General features: G+C 39.5%; 1 protein-coding gene across 1 annotated transcript in view; it reads left to right on the top strand.

The window, feature by feature from the left end:
• Nucleotides 1-14,959, top strand: part of PAX2 (paired box 2) — a 197,329-nt gene extending 182,370 nt beyond the window's left edge. Inside the window, 4 exon segments of the mRNA XM_058189243.1 lie at nucleotides 1,827-1,928; nucleotides 11,425-11,511; nucleotides 14,819-14,859; nucleotides 14,861-14,959. Of these exon segments, the coding sequence (XP_058045226.1) occupies nucleotides 1,827-1,928; nucleotides 11,425-11,511; nucleotides 14,819-14,859; nucleotides 14,861-14,959 (329 nt within the window).
• The last annotated feature ends 6,837 nt before the right edge of the window (nucleotides 14,960-21,796 follow it).

The following is a 21,796-nucleotide window of genomic DNA, read 5'->3' as shown; positions in this document are numbered from 1 at the left end:
GTGACAGTGATCTCCTCTCAAACCTATAGTAGAACACATTTAGATCATCTGCAGTGGTGCAGTGGTTAGAATGCAGTACTGCAGGCTACTTCTGCTGACTGCCGGCAATTTGGCAGTTTCAATCTCGCCAGGCTCAAGGTTGACTCAGCCTTCTATCCTTCCGAGGTGGAAGGATAGGATAGGATAGGATAGGATAGGATAGGATAGGATAGGATAGGATAGGATAGGATAGGATAGGATAGGATAGGATAGGATAGGATAGGATAGGATAGGATTGAATTGAATTGAATTGAATTGAATTTTTTTATTGGCCAAGTGTGATTGGACACACAAGGAATTTGTCTTTGGTGCATATGCTCTCAGTGTACATAAAGGAAAAGATACATTCATCAAGGTACAACACAGTGTTGCTTATGCACAACACTGATGGTTGTGCATAAACAACAGTTTTCTGAGAGAGAGTGGGTCTGTCACAAAAGCAGTTTGCGTGGACAACACCCAAACCCATGGGCTGAGGATACTGCAGCCTGCAGTGGGAGCAGGGGAGACCTTCCATGGGTTTCACTGAGTTTGGAGGGTCCCTATCTGGCCCTGTATTCTTTTGAGATGAGCTCACAGTCTCAGTTTTAGTCAGATAATTAGCTAAAGGCAATTAAAGGCAAATAAAATATCTCTCTTTAAGTACTAACAAAAGGCGTGTTTTGTTTCAAATGCTTTGGAGTATTCTATAAATTATCAATACAACAGAAACCATTTCTTATGCTGAATAAGGTAGTATAGGTAGTATAAGAAAAAAGTAGAGGGTAAACGAAGTTCACCATTCATTACAAAAGGGTGTCAAGACTTTTTTCCAACTTTTTTTTTTTTAAAAAAAGCTTTGACCAAAACACGGAATAATTCGGAATTGTCACCAAATTATGTTCCAAATTATATTTCCATATAGCATTTGTAATCTATTGAATTCTTGGTTGCTCCAAATATTTTTAAATTTATCACCTTTGATTAAATTTGCAAAAACGGACAAAAGTAAAAGTATCCTTTTAGTATCTGGAGGAACCAAAATATGTCATAGATTAAGAACTAAGTGTTGTGGTCCACCAGCAGCCTGCGGAGCTGGCAACGGAGTCGGACAGTGATGAGGCTGAGGAAGAACATGGGCCAGTCCTGGAGGCTGGGGAAGGCCCAGATGAGGGCCCTGTGTCGGAGGCAAAGATGGGGCCAGGGCCATCAGAGAGTGATGTGCGGACTCCGAAGCCTCCAGAGGGTGACAGTAGTGAGGCAGAGGAACAGGAGGAGCCTGTTCCTACTGCACACATGAGAAGAGCTGCCAAAAGGCAAGAGCAGCTAAAGCAAAGAGGATGACTTGGGAGTAGGGCCAAGAGATGATTGGCCCCTCCCATAAGGCTTAAAAGACCAGCAACGGTGTTTGGGTTCTTTATCGGAAAACAAGGTTGATAGCCTTGCTCCTTGTCTTGCTGCATTTATTTCTTGTCGGTCTCTTCTGCTTTTGAACTTTTGCCAAGAAAAGCCTTTGGCAATTTGCCTAATTAGACCAAGGTTGGTGATAAGACTGAAGAACTGTGTTCTGAAGAATTTGTTTTGATTTTGTTTGGACAACGCTGAGAATGAGTTAATTCTCAGCTGTTCTAATAAAGTCTGTTTGTTTTTGAACTGGTTGCATCTACTACCTGGTCCTGGGTCAGAACACTAAGGATGAGAATGGGTAGTTTTAGGGTAGAGGTAACCAAGTATGATTACCCTGCTTCATACTCATTATTTCGAGCTACCACATTGAAATAAGTTCTCCCCTCCTTTTTGCTTCTTAGGTCGTGACATGGCGAGCACAACCTTGCCTGGCTACCCACCACATGTTCCACCAACTGGACAAGGCAGTTACCCAACATCAACTCTTGCAGGAATGGTGCCTGGTAAGGTTCCTTGCTTCCCATTTCAGTTTTATTTAGATAATTGAATGTTGTTGTTTTTCAAATGCCTTACACAGAAGGGCGTTTCAATAAGTTTGATCAACTCCAATTTCAGAAAGTTGGTGTTTTTGTTTTTGTTTTTTGGCCTAATGCTATTTATTTTCAGTTCTGATTTCCACTGTATTAAGGAAATCAATTTTGCTTGCAGCCAAATAATATATGGAAGTATAAATCTATCAATAGAGTGAGATGACCTCCCAAGACTGCCTTGTGCTCCTACCCCAACATTGACCATATCACCACATAGCTCAGCCTGAAGTAAGAAAAACTGGGACTGGATGTTTTATTTATTTGTATCCTGCCTTTATTATTTTCACAAATAACTCAAGGTGGTGAACATACCCAACACATCCTCCTATTTTCCCCACAACAATAGGATGAGGTGACTTGGGCTGAAAGAGACTGGTACAACTCAGCCAGCTTTTATGGGTAAGGCAGAACTGGTGTCTGGTGCCTTAATAGCAATAGCACTTAGACTGATATACCGCTTCACAGTGCTTTACTGTTACTCTAATCACTGAATCAGCCTATTGCCCCCAACAGTCTGGGTCCTCATTTTACCCACCTCGGAAGGATGGAAGGCTGAGTCAACCTTGAACCTGGTGGGATTTGACCTGCCAAATTGCAGGCAGGCAGCAGAAGTAGCCTGCAGTACTGCACTCTAACCACTGCGCCACCGAGGCTAACCAGTCTAAGGAGTCATTTTGCTGCTGCCATGCATTTACACCCCTTTCTAGAAAAGCTGCCAAGTGGATGGCAAAGTTGCAAAATTCCTTCTTTCTGGTGGATCCACCTTTCATGGTTTTCAATGCCATGGACCATCTCTACATGATTCTTGGCAAAGGTAGAGTAAGGAGTAACATACTACCTTGGGTCTTGTAATATATAGTATGTTGTAAGGATTTTTGCTTACAATATTTTAGCACTTCACTGGATGGGATCATTAAAAATTCCAGTGGCAATTAGTGTGATGCATAAGAGTAGCACAGATAATGGGGATGGGGTATATAAAAAGTGACAAAATTAGTGGACCAGAAGAATGCTGTCGATATAATTTACTTGGACTTCAATAAAGCATTTGATAAAGTAGACCATAACCTACTACTAGATAAAGTAGAAAAATGTGGGTTAGACAGCACCACCACCAGATGGATTCATAATTGGCTGACCAACCGCACTCAACGTGTAGTCCTCAACGGAACTACATCCACATGGAGGGAAGTATGCAGTGGAGTACCCCAAGGCTCTGTTTTAGGCCCAGTACTCTTCAACATCTTCATCAATGACTTGGACGAGGGGATAGATGGGGAACTCATCAAATTTGCAGATGACACCAAGCTGGCAGGAATAGCCAACACTCCAGAAGATAGGCTCAAGATACAGAAAGATCTTGACAGACTTGAACATTGGGCACTATCTAACAAAATGAAATTCAACAGTGAAAAAAGTAAGGTTCTACATTTAGGCCAAAAAAACAAAATGCACAGGTACCGGATATGTGGTACCTTGCTCAATAGTAGTACCTGTGAGAGGGATCTTGGAGTCCTAGTGGACAACCATTTAGATATGAGCCAGCAGTGTGCAGCAGCTGCCAAAAAAGCAACACAGTTCTGGGCTGCATAAACAGAGGGATAGAATCAAGATCACGTGAAGTGTTAATACCACTTTATAATGCCTTCGTAAGGCCGTACTTGAAATATTGCATTCAGTTTTGGTCGCCGCGATGTAAAAAAGATGTTGAGACTCTAGAAAGAGTGCAGAGAAGAGCAACAAAGATGATTAGGGGATTGGAGGCTAAAACATATGAAGAACGGTTGCAGGAACTGGGTATGTCTAGTTTAATGAAAAGAAGGACTAGGGGAGACATGATAGCAGTGTTCCAATATCTCAGGGGTTGCCACAAAGAAGAGGAAGTCAAACTATTCTCCAAAGCACCTGAGGGCAGAACAAGAAGCAATGGGTGGAAACTAATCAAGGAGAGATGCAACGTAGAACTAAGGAGAAATTTCCTGACAGTTAGAACAATTAATCAGTGGAACAACTTGCCTGCAGAAGTTGTAAATGCTCCAACACTGGAAATTTTTAAGAAAATGTTGGATAACCATTTGTCTGAAATGGTGTAGGGTTTCCTGCCTGGGCAGGGGGTTGGACTAGAAGACTTCCAAGGTCCCTTCCAACTCTGTTGTTATTATTATTATTAAATCACTAGGTTTAAATAACTGAAATCTTAAATTCCCTGAATCTGAAATATCTCAACTGCATCTCTTTCTCCTACCAATGCACAAAGAGAGATCCCTTGTTATGAACTTGCCAATCACTATAGAACATCTTCTTCAAGCCCTCTGCTATGAAATGTGTAACATGGCAAATTTTTCTAAAAGGGTGGTATGCAAGATTTGAAATAGCTTTCCAAAGCAGCTCTGACTTCATTATTTGTTCATTGTTTGATCATGAACAAATATATTTCTGTTTTTGGCTTATAGTTTATATTTTTGTTGATCTTAAAGTCAGTTTTCTAGTTATTTTGCTGTACTATTTACTTGGGATTTTCTTAATAGTCCTATCTATATTTTTATGGAAATGACATTAAAATGGAATATCAACACAAGTACAAAAGTGGCAAGAGATATACAGCAATGCTGCATCAACCATCTCATCTTTCTTGACATAGACATGGACACTGCTAGCTTCTGACATCATCTAGATATCATGGAGGCCATAGCAGCACAACTATAGTTGAATAACTTAGGGGTCACCAAAAGTTAGTGGAGAAATGACTGCTTGATAGCTATCAGCGATTGAAAGATAGCTGGCATATCACTGTGTGTTTGAATAAAACATCCATGAGAGCTTCAAGCAGCAAGGATGAATCTGAATAAATAGAAATTTATATTTTGGAAGAGACAGAGAATAAATAAAGTGCTGAGAATTTATTTATTTATTTATTTATTATTTAGATTTTTATACCGCCCTTCTCCCGAAGGACTCAGGGCGGTGTACAGCCAAATTAAAACAATACAATATACAATTTTAAAACAATAAATTAAAATAACATATTCTATAATGGCCGAAAAATTTAAAAACCGTCAAATTTGACCCAATAAAACAGAATACCCAATTTAAAATTATTAAAATTCAAAAATTCAAAATTTAAAAATTAAGAATTAAGAATTAAGAATTAAGCCAGTCCCGCTTGGATGAACAAGTACGTTTTCAATTCACGGCGAAAGGTCCAAAGGTCAGGTATTTGACGCAAACCAGGGGGAAGTTCGTTCCAGAGGGTAGGTGCTCCAACAGAGAAGGCCCTTCCCCTGGGAGCCGCCAGCCGGCATTGCTTGGCGGACAATTATCTAAAGACACTCTGAAGTTCAGAGTCTCTTTCCAGAGATTTGTGAAAGGTCTGTTGCATGGAAAAAAAATATTTATTGCTTATTGTTGCTTAAGTTCTACATGTATTGTATTAAAAATTACCCTGTGTCCAATACTCTTTCACTGAAAAACACTAAAACACCGATAGAGCAATCCCCTAACAAAAGACAGCAGAGGAGACCAGCATGGTTGCATCAAGAGCTCTCAGACAAATTGAAGGACAAAAAGGTCAAATATAAAAAATGGAAGGAGGGACATATAACATATAAAGCAGAATACCAACAAATAGCCCAAATTTGCAAGGAGGAAGCCAGGAAGGCTAAGGGCCAGAATGGGCCTCTGGTGGCTCAACAGACTAATGCAGTCTGTTATTAACACAGCTGCTTGCAATTACTGCAAGTTCAAGTCCCACCAGGCCTCAGGTTGACTCAGCCTTCCATCCTTTATAAGGTAGGTAAAATGAGGACCCAGATTGTTGGGGGCAATAAAAGTTGACTTTGTATATAATATTGCTTAACACAATGTAAGCCGCCCTGAGTCTTCGGAGAAGGGCGGGATATAAATTCAAATAAATAAAATAAATAAATAAAAATAAAACTAGTAACCAATGTCAAAAATGATAATAAAAAAATGTTCATTCGATATGTAAGAAACTAGAAGAACTTCTAGGAAACAATGGGTCCACTAATGGGAGCAGACGGCAAAAAGGTGACAGGCAACAGGGAGAAAGCAAAACCGTTTACTTCTGTCTTTACAACTGTTTTTTATGCAAAACGAAGAAACAGCCCAACCTATTAAAAACAGCACTGAGGGAGATGGAATAGGTGCACAAGTCAAAATAGGCAAGGAATTAGTAACAGAATACCTATCCAGCCTGGATGAGTAGAAATCATCTGGATCAGATGGTTTACACCCCAGAGTTTTGAAGGAGCTGACAGATGCAATTTTGGAGCCATTGAACATAATCTTTCCAAACTCTTGCAGCACTGAGGAAATACCAGAAGACTAGGAAACAGCTGATGTGGTTCCAATCTGCAAAAAGGAAAAAAAAAATGGATCCAGGAAATTATAGCCCAATCTGTTTAACATCAATACCTGGGAAAATCCCCAAAGCTTCAACCAAAAACTGTCTATTATTGACCTCGCCCCATTCCTAAGAGGTCTGTAAGGGGCATGCATAAGAGCACCAGCGTGCCTACCGTTCCTGTCCTATTGTTTCCTTTCGTTATATCCAATTACATATAGTTATTACATACTCATACTTATATATATGCTTATATATTGTATAGTAATTTCATGTTTATGCTTATATATACTGTGTGACAAAATAAATAAGCAGAGAATTTGTGAGCACCTAGAAACAAAAAAGATGATTATTAGAAGATGACATAGCTGTTAAGGCTCTGACTAACAAGCAAATCAGAAGTCTGAGGCTAAGATCTTCCTCAAAGAACTCCTTTATTGGATACATCATATCAGCACGATATCATTTGATATCATATCATATCCCCATGGTTTCAGTAGGGGCCGCGGTGTGGCTCAGGCTGTAAGATAGCCTGTTATTAAACACAGCTGCCTGCAATTACTGCAGGCTCGAGTCCCACCAGGCCCAAGGTTGACTCAGCCTTCCATCCTTTATAAGGTAGGTAAAATGAGGACCCAGATAGCCTGTTATTAAACACAGCTGCCTGCAATTACTGCAGGCTCGAGTCCCACCAGGCCCAAGGTTGACTCAGCCTTCCATCCTTTATAAGGTAGGTAAAATGAGGACCCAGATTGTTGGGGGGGGCAATAAGTTGATTTTGTATATAAATATACAAATAGAATGAGACTATTGCCTTACACAATGTAAGCCGCCCTGAGTCTTCGGAGAAGGGCGGAATATAAATGTAAAAAAAAAAAAAAGTATAATTCAAAAGTTCCAAGTCACGCTGGCCAATTAGGTTAATTGGTGGGCTCTCCAGGCACTCCTCCCCATCTCTATCCATCACCTGTAGAGATGACCTTGGTTCCCACAAGAAAGTTCTGTATTTTTTCTAGCAACACATTTCAACTGCCTTCCCCCTCTCTCACTGTGTGTGGCAACTGAGGAATAGAAAAATAGCTTCTGCCAGGTTCAAATTGAAGTTGACAGTCAGATCTCCTTTAATGAATGAGGAATATCTGGAAAATATCAAATATATATAGGTTAATTTCCTATTAGTGTCCTCCCATCACCAGGTGGTTCCTTTGGCATCTGGGGATATTTTTCATGGAATTTCCTGACTAACTTCTGTGCTCTAACATCAGGTACCGATTCGGTAGCAATGGCGGCGGGTGGTCCGGAGAACCAGTAGCAAAAATCCCTGCCCCCCCATGCCCAGCTGAGCCACGCAATTATCGGAGGTTTGTTTTTTTACTTTTAAAAGCATTTTTTCTTCGGCCGAAAAAAGGCTTTTAAATAAAAAAAAAGCTTCTAAGGATCGCGTGGCTCAGCTGGAATCATCAGAGCCTTTTAAAAACATTTATTCTACAACCTCTTTGACCGACGAGGTTGGAAAAAAATGCTTTTAAAAGGCTCTGGTGATCCCAGCTGAGTTGCCTGATCATCAGAGGCTTTTTTTTCTTTTAAAGGCAAAAAAAATGCTTTTAAAAGAAAAGAAAAGCCTCTGATGATCAGGCAACTCAGCTGGGATCATCAGAGGAGCCTTTTCAAAGGATTTTTTTACAACCTCTTCGGCCGAAGAGGTTGTAGAAAAAAATGCTTTTAAAAGTTTTTTAAAAAGTTGGCTATGCTCACCCAGTCACATTACTCCCACCACCACCAAGCCACGCTCACAGAACCAGTAGTTACAAATTTTACATTTCACCACTGTCTAACATCCCTACTCTTCACCCAGGTAACTTCTGACACGGGGTAACCCTTGCAGCTTTCCCTTATATAGTCTTGAATCTAAGATCCTTCGTATTTCTTAGTTGGTTCCTCCTTCTACTACAATAGGACCAGGAGCTGACTGAGCTACCAGCCTCAGCGCTGATCTTATTACCAGCTTCAATAAGCTGCTGTGAAAGACCAGATGTGCTTTCCCTAGAAGACATGGGAGTTTCAGCTCCTACTGTGACTGGGTTGATGATTCTTACGATGAGGAAAGGTCCTATAATCTTAGGATAGGTTTTTTTCTGCAGGGTAATTTCAGTTTCAGGTACTTGGTAGAAAGGTAAACTTTCTCTCCTATCTGGAGAGTTTGGAAGGGTTGAGCAATTTTGACAGTTTTGAGCATTGGGCCTATCCAGCAAGATGCGATTCAGCGGGTGAGAAAAGTAAGGTCCTGCTAAATGACTCAACAGTAGAAACTGTGAGAGGGCTCTAGGTCAGTGGTGGGTTTCAAAAATGTTTATTACCAGTTCTGTGGGTGTGGCTTGGTGGGCGAGGCAGGGGAAGGATACTGTAAAATCTCCATTTTCCTACCCCACTCCAGAGGAAAGTTACTGCAAAATCCCCATTTCCTCCTGATCAGCTGGGACTCGGAAGGCAGAGGATAGATGGGGGCGGGTCCAGTCAGAATTTTTACTACCGGTTCTCCGAACTACTCAAAATTTCTGCTATCGGTTCTCCAGAATTGGTTAGAACCTGCTGAAATCCACCTCTACTCTAGGTGTTCTAATGGACCACCACTTAAGGATGAGTCAGCAGTGTGCTGCGGCTGCCAAAAAAAAAAAAAAAAAGCCAATGCAGTCAACAATCAACAGAAGGATAAAATAAAAACTAAAAAAACCAAAGAAGTAATAGTACTGCTTTACGCTGCACTGGTGAAACCATACATACACCCCACCCCCTGTCTGCAGAAAAAGCTCCCTACACGGAACCAGTTCCTGGTGCCCAAAAGTGGGTAGACACTGATAAATAAATATTTTATAATATTTTTTATTATTATTTTTATTTATTATTTATATATTAAAACTGATAGATTTAAACAACCAATAGATATAAACTTAATGTTAACCGCTTTAATCTAGATTGCAGAAAATATGACTTCTGTAACAGAATCATCAGTGCTTGGAACACTTTACCTGACTCTGTGGTCTCTTCCCATAATCCTAAAAGCTTTAACCAAAAACTTTCTACTATTGACCTCACCCCATTCCTAAGAGGACCATAAGGGGCGTGTATAAGCGCACAAACATGCCTACCGTTCCTGTCCTATTGTTTTTCTTCTTCCTATATATATATATGCTTATACCTCCTAATATTTACTCATATATATGTTTATATACTATATAATCTTTTTGTATGATGTTGTGACAAAATAAATAAAATAAATAAATAAATAAATAAATAAAAAATCAGGTCTCCTTGAGCAGAGGCTGAGCTAGAAGATTTCCCAAATCCCTTCCAAACCTACGATTCTAAGGTCGCTTGGTTTATAGATACTGGAATTCTTGCACGAAACCTGTTTTTGCATTGTTGCTAATGAGATTAGTGCAGGCCTGCCTGCAATGTTCTTGGAGCATTTGCTTTTTCAGTTCTCCTACTGGAAACTGGCCTTTCCTAATTTCTTTCTCTGGAGCATTTTTTTTCTGGAGCATTTTGAGCTTCAACCGAAAAACGCTAGGACTGCTGTGAACAGGTGACAGCCCTAGCCTTCTCCAAAGAGAGCAGTTAAACAGAATCTAGTGTTGATGAGAAAATTACATGTTTCATTAGTGATCACAAAAGGAGATAACTGGTTCCTCTCGGTCGCAATTGAGCTCAAAAGCTCATTATCCTGCAGCTCGTTTCCTTTAACTCCTTGTCAATAAACATTGTGCACATATGGTGCTTCTGCGTTCCCTTGACTGGTCTGGAGAGAGAGAGAGGAAGAGTGAGGGAGAAGTTCTTTACTTAACCTGCACTTCAGAATAAATGTAGAAACAAATTGAGTGACAATATAGAAAAATCAAGGAAGCATTTAAGCCCCCTTTTACATAAATGGGCCTTGTAGAAGAATCTTCCACCTGATTTTTATTGGGAAAAAGCCTGTTGTTTTCTTATTGGAAGTTCTACTTAGATTCAACCACCTCAAAATGAGAAAGCTTTTACAACTGCCCACTCTGCTGGCTGCAATTTGTCCCTAGATATGCTGTGATCAGAGGTGGTATTGGTTCGGACCGGTTCGAGCAAACCGGTAGTGGAAATTGCAGGTAGGCACTCCCACCTGCCCTGGCTCTATGCTGTCCTATTTAGGCATGTTTTTGAGGCCAGGTGCATGCACAGAAGGCGTGTGTGAGAGCAAAACGCATGCATGGAAGGCCAGGCACATGCACGGAGGTGGCACGTGCCAGCGGAGCTAGCACGCATGTGTGCTCACATTTACCTACCTACTGGGCGAACTGGTAGGTAAATTATGTGACTCCCACCTCTGGCTGTGATCTTTCTTTAGAGGACTCTTAACACAAATTCCAAGGGTGGCTTAGTGGCTAAGACGCTGAGCTTGTTAATCGAAAGGTCGGCAGTTCAGCAGTTCGAATCTCTAGTGTCGCGTAATGGGGTGAGCTCCTGTTACTTGTCCCAGCTTCCGCCAACCTAGCGGTTCAAAAGCACGTAAAAAATGCAAGTAGAAAAATAAAGACCACCTTTGATGGGAAGGTAACAACGTTCCGTGCGCCTTTGGCGTTTAGTCATGCCAACCACATGACCACGGAGACATCTTCAGACAGCGCTGGCTCTTCAGCTTTGAAACAGAGATGAGCATGGCCCCTTAGAGTTGGGAACGAGTAGCATAAATGCGCGAGGGGAATCTTTACCTTCACCTAACACAAATTCCAAAGGAAATTGCACCTGAAAACTCCTTATTACATTAATGTATTAGACAAAACTTCCTTTCCCCCCTATTTCCCATTTTGTCTCCTTTGCCAATCTACTCTTAAGACTGACTTGTTTGCTGCAGTGTTTCTTGGGACTGGCAGAATTGCATTACAAGTTGCCCAGCAGATTGTAGCCAGTAAAATGATTTTCTTCTTCTCTTGTCAAGTATTCATGCAATTTTGTTCTCTTTCCTCTCTGTCTGAATTATGGCATGACTGACACCCTTCTGTGTTTTTTTCCCCCCAGGGAGTGAATTCTCAGGCAATCCTTACAGCCACCCTCAGTACACAACCTACAATGAGGCTTGGAGGTTCAGCAATCCTGCATTACTAAGTGAGTATTCCCATAGGTTCTCTCTATCCTTTTCCATTCCTTTCTGTTGACCTGCTTGTTTCTTTGGTTTCATTTTCCTACCTATTTCTGTCTTACTGGGGACTCTAAAACTTTTACCGCCAACCCAAAAAACTGAAAATGAACTGACGTTGGGCTACTCCTGTCACTGAATCTAGTATTCCCTTTTCACCAAGATTATTTTATCTAAGTGTAGGAAATAGAAAATGAGATATTTTAGCAAATATTAAAAGGGCAGAATATTTTCCCTAAAAGGGAGGCAGAAACTCAGCCCCCCCCACCTTTGTCAATGGGCCAGTCCATTCTACATAATAAAGATCTGCCTCCTTCAGGCAGAGCCATTTAATTGCCCTTCATTGCATCACCCAGCAAGAGTCAATCAAATTTAGCACATAGACAACCTAAAAAGCTAGCTATGACCTCTGACAGCAACCAATCAGGATACTCTTCCTGTGCCCCAAGAAGTTCAAATCCAGAGAGGGTATAAAACCCAGGGACTCAGCATCTTTTCCCTTTTTTTTCGCCCAAGATCTCCAAGGCATGTGATCCTCTTCATCAATAAACCTTCTTTCCAATCAGCCTCCATGTTTCCAGTGTCTTTTTCCCCACTTGGAACTGAGCCCAGAAGGATATTTCTTCCAACATAAGCAAAGTGTTTACATTTACATTTTGCCCCCATTTTGGGGGGGAAGATGGTGGTGGTGATAGGGTATTTGCTATTTTCTCTAATTTTGAATTAGAACAGGGCATGCTAGAGCTGTCCTCTCTACTTCAGACAAGAGTCTATTCTGAATTCTTCTGAATTTGAGTTTCCCACCAAGTTGGATAATACCCCTATAAAGCAATGGATACTGAGGGAAAATAATTCCATCTTCATGTGAATTGATTAAATCTTAGCTGATATGAAATAAAACTGCTAACATTGTAATGCCTTTATATAAAGCCATTGAGCATTTGCAATATTTTTCTTTTAAAAAATTGCAAAAGACCAGAAAATTGCAAAAGACCAGAAAAAACTCCACCTAGAGCAAAACATAAACAAAATATCAAGGAAGCTAGAATCAACAGTGTCTCTAAAAGGAAAAATGGCAACTTTTGGCTGATTTTTTAGAATAGAATAGAATAGAATAGAATAGAATAGAATAGAATAGAATAGAATAGAATAGAATAGAATAGAATTCTTTATTGGCCAAGTGTGATTGGACACATTTGGTGTATATACTCTCAGTATGCATAAAAAGACAAGATACATTCGTCAAGAATCATAAGTTACAACACTTAATGATAGTCATAGGGTACGAATACATACCAAAACAAAAAACATATAGATATTTGCTATTTCTAACCTCAAAGTGGCCATCCTAAAGAAATATTTCATCTTAAAGCAATGAGATTTAACTTTATTTCTCCCAGATTAAACAGAGACCAGGGTATCTCATATGACACGGCATGTAATAACTAATTCATTGGTGTAAAAATGTCACATCTAACTACTATTTTGTTTATAGTCCATCCCATCTACTCTTTTACCATTCCCCCCTCCCCCGCCCTTCTTTCATTTTTTTAGATGTCACAAAACCCGTTCTTGTTTTTGCTGCAAGAATCTACAAAGCTACCCTTCTGGGATATATTTAGCAAATACTTTATTTCCCAGTTCGTCCATCTTTAAACCATTATTGTTAATGAGCTCCTTCACAGTGAACAGGAGGTTGAGTTTGATAGTTTAAGTGACCACTTCCAATGTAATTCATTAACATAATGAGTTAAGAATTACATATTTCTGAGTGGGAGCTGCCCAGATTTAAGATGGGCAATTGTATATGTTTTAAATAGATAAATATTTCTTAAAATTTATAATATGCAGTTTCTAATCAATCATATTTCTGTAGTAATTGCTAATGTATGACCATTATGTGCACACCCAAGAGTATAAACCACAAAGCATAGATCTCTTGAAAATTATTGGGAATGTGTACACCAACTAATAAAATATGTGTCATACGGTCTACTATTGCATTTGGTGTAAACCTGCTATTACATACGTGTAATTTTGTATAGTGTGTGCCTTCTTTTTATTTAGTAACTTAAAGCTTCATAAAATCCAGTTCTTAAGGTCAGCTACCAAAGTTCTTTGAATAAATCTTGACTCATACACATTTATTCGTACATATCTTATACTTTATTCAGAGATACCTTCAGCACAATCAAAAGTTCTATTGCTGCTTTTTAAACTTGATTTTCAGATCTGTTCTAAGCCTGGTTTTGCTAAATATTTCGTAGACACAGAGAGTCAGTTTTGCACAGATCTGGTAGATTTGTTTTATATTAAAAAAGTACTTTAATACTTCATCGGAATGGAAAGCATTCCCAATAATGAAGCTGCTTATATTTCCTGCATACTTCTGCTAAAGTGGGCATTGCTGCTATTGGAATTAGAAAGAGAAGTAGTATTGTTAGATTCCCTTCTTCTTTTGTAAGCTTGTACATTTCTCCATGAGGACTGAGTATTATCCAGAATGGTTTTGGAGATTACCATGGAAATGAGAACTTTAACAAAAATGTTCTAATTTTTTTTTTAATTTACTCACTATTTAAGACTACCCAAGTTAACGACTCTTGTAGGCTTATAGAGGCTGACAAAGTAAAAAGAAATTCCCAGTATTAAAAAAAGACAGCAAAGCTGGCAAGAATAAATTAGACGTATTTAATGGTTGCTGGTAGTTAATAGGACAATGGATGAATCTAAGTGGAGCTGCCAAATTCTTGTTTTCCTCTTCTTCTGAGTGGAATGTCTTGAATAGCACCACGATAGTGCAGTGGTTAGAGTGCAGTACTGCAGGCTACTTCTGCTGACTGCCGGCTGCCTGCAATTTGGCAGTTCGAATCTCACCAGGCTCAAGGTTGGCTCAGCCTTTCATCCTTCCGAGGTGTGTAAAATACGGAACCAGATTGTTGGGGACAATATGATGACTCTGTAAGCCACTTAGAGAGGGCTGTAAAAACATTGTGAAGCAGTATAGAAGTCTAAGTGCTATGGCTATTGATAATAGGACTGATAACAAGCACTAGATAATCCAAGTAATTTAGCTTCCTGTGCATGATATAGTATACCTATACTGTGTATGTTTTCTTATTTTACATCTAGGCCATAAAGGAAAGCTCATTTCTAGATTTCTATTTCCAGTTCCTTTTAATATGCTTTCTTTCTTTTCTTCCTTTCTTTTTTTCTTATTTTATTTTACTGTATGTCCTTTCAATCAGTCCATTCTTCTCCTGTGTTAACTTTCAGGTTCCCCTTATTATTATAGTGCCACATCCCGGGGCTCCGCACCTCCCACTGCTGCCGCTGCCTATGACCGCCACTAACTACCATGGAAACCACATGAAACTGCAGGGTGACAGCCTAGGCCTCCATATTGTACCTGTCTGATGGACATTCTGCACCACCTGGAAGAAAACACCATCCCTCCCCTCCACCTTCTATTCCTCGGTATTCTTTCAGATTGCAGAATTTACTGACATCACAAGACTGAAAATGTCATATTCCTTGCAAACTAGCCAAGCTACTCCATTGGGTAATGGCAAAACCAAGTTTGTGGCCAGTGGTTCTGCTGTCTCTATTGCTAATACCACTGCAATATTTCGGACTCCTCCTTGGTGAATTCTTCAATTTCCTCCACATGAGTCTTCTCTAACTGTAAGAAGAATGGAGAGTGATATGGGCAGTCAGTAGCAGAGGAGAATGCTACTTATAATTCATTGTTCCCCCCACCCTAAAAATGATCATCTATGAAAAAGAACTCAGAATGATCAACAGTCAAATTTCCAGAAGTATGAGGGAAACATGCAGCTCAGCCTAATGAAGGGGGAAAGACTGTGCATCATCTGCTGTATTTCAAAAAAGTTTCCTTGTGTGGTACATTCCCTCTCATTCCTATATAGGTTGGTTGAAGTAATTAGGTCTTGCTTTCTTCTCATTTGAAGGTTGACCATTTGCATCCTATTTGTCAAAATCTTACAAGCTGAAGGTGAACAAGCAATCACACCCATAACACATATAGAGTCAAGTCAGAAAGAAGGATGGAGAGAAGTCAACCAACCATCAAAATGAAGAACTATACAAGTGGATATATAAATATAACTGCTTTTAATGCTTTGTCCTGAAAGTCTATAAATGGAGGAGGAAAATAAATAATACCCCAGTTTTCTGAAAATGTAAAGTCATGATAGAGTAAGCTGAAATACCACTCCAACTTCAATGATAGACGCATTTTCCTGGGTTTCATTCTTTTCCTTTTATGCACACAGGAATATTCATGTATGGCAAAGAGAAGAGCGAGTATATTTTGTGGGCACCCATCTGCACAATATACAAATTTGGCAACAATTCAGAAAAAAAATGAAAATCCATTCTTTGTGTGTACCATGCATTTGATTAGTTGCCAGCCAAAATATATTGCTTTTTGCTGGGGAATTTAATAGTTTGGGCAACTGACAACGAATCCAAATAATTCCATTTAGAATAGAGATTATTATTATTTTGGTTCTCTCAGTTTCTGCCATTCATATAGAACCGTCAGGATAGAATAAAGGCATGAGAAATGACATAATGCAAAACAAAATGTTGGAATATTAGAAAAATAGATTTTACTTCCAGAATATTAGGCCTTCTCTTCTTATTTACAGTAACAAAAGAAAGGACACACACACACACACACACATACACACACACCAGCAGCATGTTTACAATTTGGTCACAACTTGATTTGAGAATGGGCAGATAAGCGATTTGTGCCATTGCCAATTCATGCCAAATCTAAAATTTCAAACTCATTCTAAACTTGCCATCTATTGCCACAGACAATATATCGTTATATAAAAACCACACACAAAGCCCATCACCTATCTGGATCAATCTTATTACCTATCTTGTTTTGGATTTTTTTTTGTTTTTGTTTTTTTGCTATGCCATAATTCTCTCTCTCTCTCACCAATTGCTCAAGCCTGCTATTCTGTGTGAAATAATTTGAAGATTCCATTCCCCCCCCCGTTGACCATATGTTTTCTGTTTCCTTGTGGTTGTCCAAATCTGTTGGCGGGGTGGGCTTCGCTTGGACCCATTGCATCTCAGATGCTAATATCCTGGCCTTTCTCTGGCTCTGCTTCCTTGGCTTCCTTCCCTTTTATTGAAATAAAAAGTTACAAGATACATAATAAAAGAAATTTTAAAACTCGAATTTGTGAAAACTTGACTACGTCTAGTAGGGTCTTGGCCTCAGAGAAAGGAGAAGAACAACCCACCCACTTTTTACCACAGTGGGAGTCATGAAGGAAATTCATTGCCAGCCACAAAAGTGACAGCATAGGATGCTTCCTAGAGCAGGGGTCTCCAATCTTAGCTACTTTAAGACTTGTGGACTTCAACTCCCAGTATTCCTCAGCCAGCTTTGCTCTGGGAGTTGAAGTCCACAAGTCTTAAAGTGACCAAGGTTGGAAACCCCTGTCCTAGAGCAACAGGTTTCATTTCCAAAGCCTCTTCTAACTGTATTTTTTGGAGTATAAGACGCACCCTTTTCCTCCCTAAAAGGGGGTGAAAATTGGGTGCATCTTATACACCAAATGTAGCCCCTCCCACCCACTGGCCCTCACCCTTTGGCCTCTGCCTCCCAGCAATTTACCTCCTTGCAGCAAACAGCAAGAAGAACAGCCCATTTCAGCTTCAGCACAGCTTAATTAGCACAAGTTGATTGTCCGAAGGACCGGCCTCCCGACTCTCAGCTGTTTCAGGCTGCAGGGATTGCCATTGCCTATTGCTGCACGAGCCTCTGCTGCTTGCTGCAAGGAGGTAAATTGCTGGGAGCAGATTTTTTTTTTCTTGTGCTAATCAAGCTATGCTGAAAACGAAAACGAAAGTAAAGCAGGCTGTTTGCTGTTTGCTGCAAGGAGACAAAATTGCTGGGAGGCAAAGGCAGATTTCTTTTTCTTTTCCTCTTCTTTTCCTCACCAAAAAAGGTAGGTGCGTCTTATAGTCCGGAGCGTCTTATACTCCGAAAAATACGGTATGTGTTCTAATTTCCATGTAATACTTGCTTACAGCGAATGACATGCAAATGAAGTGGACCTTTTTCATCATAACCGTCTTACCTCTTCTTGCCATAACAATATTCCATTATTAAAATACCCTTTATGCAAATGTCATGTCATAATGTAAGAATGCTGTAATCCTACAAAAACATGGAACATCATGCATGATCATGGTGGATTTCAGACTTCTAGCGTTCCTTCAGCGAGTTAGTGAAGTCTCTCAAGATAATCTAGTCTAGGATGTCCTAATCTATACAGGGAAGGGAAAAGAAGTCATCTTTGTCAATGTCCTTCTTCCCAGCGCTCTTCAGCACTATCTCCCACAATATTGGAAAAGGTTTTTCCCTCCTTCCTCCTGAGCAAAGAGAGAAGAGAATTATCACTTCCCTTTTCCACAAGTAGAGATTTTCTGTCAGATCTGGAGAAGAAAGGAGCTATAATTTACATACAGTAGCAGCCAAAATTGTGGAAACCTTTTGGGGAAAGTGTATTTTCTAAAACTAGCTAACGACACCACTTTTTGGGGGGAAGACGTACCATACAATTATATATAAATGGAAAGATAATTGAATCAAGAATGTAATGCAATAACTTCTGAAGGATTTGCTATTAGAATAGCAGTTACAGTATAAAGAAGAAAAGAGAAACACGTAGAAAAAAACGAGATATACAAATATGATCACCATGTCACGTAATACTTAGCTGTGTAACCTTTAGCATGAATTAGGGCCTTACAATGCCTTCCCATGGAGTGAACCAAATCTTTTAGTTCTGCAGCTGTTCTAATGTGAAACCAAGATTGAATGATTGCATCTATTAACTGGGTTTTATTGCTGGGTCGCTTCTGACTAACAAGTTTCTTTAGTCGGCTCCCTAGATTTTCAATTGGGTTCAGGTCTGGGCTATTCTCAGGCCATTCCAGCAGTGGAATAGGATTATCTTGAAACTCCCCCCAAAAAGTGGAGTTATTAGCCATCAAACCTCAAAAAATACACTTTTCCCAAAAGGTTTCCACAATTTTGGCCACTACTGTAAATGATTGTAGGGAGCACAAGATGCTCATATGTATCTTGTGCATATCTAATGTTAAACCATCCAAAGAGAAGCAAAGTCTTCTCATTAGGAGCTTTTGAGATAAGAGAGGAGCAGGTGTTCATAGAGAACTAAATATACTTGCTTGCCTCCCATTTGGTACATCTTGATTTCACCAAGAGGCGCTCGATCCACTTTCAAGCAAACCTAAAGCAGGAGGCTTTGCAAAATCAACAAATTGTCAATATTGGGTTCTAAGAAATGGTTGTATTTTTGCTTTCTAGAGCCTTTCCATGAGATTATCCCTCAAGACCATTGACATGAGCCAGAAACTCTTTCTGTTGTTCTCCCTAATACCATTGAAATGTGTTGCTATTATTGGATCACAAAAATCATCTAGGCTGTGGTGTTGTTGTTTTTTTAATTAATAAAAGAATTTTTATTGATAGCCCCAAATTAAAAGATCTGGAAATGCACTTATTCTATTATATCTTCTATAGCCTACTAAAGATCGGCAATCAAAAATCATTTCAATGACACCTTTATCCCAAATTAATTTTCAGATTAAGGGCAACAGAAACCAATTATCATTAACAGACATCGTTAATCATCTGGCTGTTGTAATATTTAAAATTGCCCAGACAATAGCATTAAATATAGATTCCCAAACAATTGGGAATCGCTATTCAAGCCATTCTGAAAACTAATTAGGGTCCAACATATCCCTGAAGATCCTTCATGTATTCCCTCAACTTGATTATGCCAAAATGGAAGAATAATCTCATTTTTTGAAAACCCAGGAAATCATTAGGGAAAGAGTAACAGGAATAATCTGATCTGATAGTCATATTTTTTTAAAAAAAAATAGCATTGGTAGAAAAAAGGTGAAGGTGTCCTAGTTATCATAGACCTTTGGCTTAACTTTCGGCCATTGACACAGATAATATTACAGAGACTTTGATTTGGTCTGGCATGATCATTAGAAGGGCAAGTAGTTGACTTTGGAACATCCTATTGGAAGGCCCAGATTGTGCTTTGGTCTATCTTCCAGCAGTTTCCAAGAGTCACTCACCTGCGAATGCGTGCATAACATTTGCCAAAGAATTTCTATGTTGGACCCTGGTTGTTTTGAATTCCATTTAAAGATTGCATTGTAAAGCAGACTTATAGTTACAATTAGGAACTGAAATGGGGATTTATGTGATGATAAAAAAAAAAAAACAACCAACAACCCTTCAATATTCATATAGATTCCATTGGAGTGGACTATGCAGGAAGCACACACAAAAAATATCTTATCGATTATTTAATATTTTATTATTTGTCGGGGGAACGGAATTACTGCTTTGTAGAAAGATGATGTGTGTAATGTGAAGGCAAATTCCTTTTGTATATATAAGCCCATGCTACATCTTTATCATGCTAGTGGTTGAAACAGGCTCATCCCATCATGTAAATAAGGAATGCATTGTCTGTACTGCTTGAAATCTCATTGTGCTCCCTGACAACGAAATCCAGTGTTCAATAAAGCACAGCACAAATTCAGAATCTGTGGGGACAACCCAACCTCTGAAGGCCTTTTGCCCTCCCCCCCCCCACAAACATCCAACATCTCCCAAAAGATATTTACCACTTCATCTTGTTAAGATAATATGCATATTAATCATGCAGGGAATGCAAAAAAAACCTGGGAAAACTGAACAGAAAAACAATTCTATGCAAAAGGAAAAGATGAAGATTTTTGGTATCTTTTGCCTCTGTCCATATATGCTGATCCGTTCTGCTTTTGCTGCTATAATGTTTCTTTCTTTGTTCGTTTTTTTTTTTCATTGCTTTTTGCTCCCCAAATCTGCAGGCTGTGGTTCAGGGATGGATTCTTTTTTCCTTTGACTTTCTTTGGGCAAGGTATGACACACACACACACCCTGCAGCTGTACAATAGGACTGGGAATTAAAACATACACAAATCCAAGAAATATACAGAAACTTGCAGAATAACCTGATTCTTTCTTGTTCATATTGGCTACCTATTTCAATACCTTTGCTGAGAAATCCTGATAAAGTTTTGTTGCTATTACTAATACTACACTCTGTTTTTCCTTCACTCGATAACTTGTCATTTTATTTGCTCCATTCTTCTCCTAGCAGCTTCTTTTTATGTTTCCTTCTAAAAAAAATAATATGTTGCTAAAGTTCTGTAATTCATCTAAACAAGCAAAAGGCTATATTTACTTCTTCAGAGGGAAAAACCCAAACAAACCCATACCGATGGTACGGTTTAGAAAGAACAGGAATTGTTTTTTTAATCGTGTCTCTTTTAGCTGGTATATCTTTAAAGCTTGGTAACAAAAAATAAAATAAAACATATAGCAAAAGCATTTTTATGACAGCAAGGTCCATTGTGAACTGTAAAATTCTTTAAAAGTCACATATTCAATAATCCTGAGCCTTAGGTTGAGGCAGTACTGTTGCATGTTTTCTCACCCATGCTTACAGTAGTAAAAATCAAAATGCAGAGGAAAGATTCTGAATTAATCACAAACTTTCATGAAGATATTAAACAGCCAAAAAATTACAAGTCTTTTCTGGAGTCTTCCTTTTAAAAACATTATTTTTTCTCTATTGAACAGTCTAATACAGTGATGGCTAACCTTTTTGCCATGGCGTGCCAAAAGCAGGAGAAGTGCGGGGAGGTTGCGCACGCATGTGCCTACACCCATAATTATATGCGCCCCACCCCCGTGCATGCACCACCACCCCGTGTGACCCCCACTTTTATTTTATTTTATTCAATTTTTCTATTTCAACTTTTGGCACGTGATGGCCCAGTAGGCCCGTTTTTTGCCCTCCCTAGGCTCCAGAGCCTCTCTAGGAGCCTGCGGAGGGTGAAAACAGCCTTCCCCATCCCACGGAGGCCCTCCGGAGGCAGGAAATGGCCCATTTGCCAACTTCTGGTGGGACTGGAAGGCCCAAAAATCAACTGGCTGGCACACACATGCGCGGCAGAGCTGAGCTCGCATGCCCACTGATATGGTGCCAGGTGGCACACGTGCCATAGGTTCATCATCCTGGGTCTGATATAACAATACCACCGTAACATCTCTTTCTCCAAATTCTGAGAACTGGAGGAAGAAAATCAAATGCGAATTAT

The sequence above is a fragment of the Ahaetulla prasina genome, chromosome 6, assembly GCF_028640845.1.
Source record: "Ahaetulla prasina isolate Xishuangbanna chromosome 6, ASM2864084v1, whole genome shotgun sequence".
Lineage (NCBI taxonomy): Eukaryota > Metazoa > Chordata > Lepidosauria > Squamata > Colubridae > Ahaetulla > Ahaetulla prasina.
This window is presented reverse-complemented; position numbering and strand designations above follow the sequence as displayed.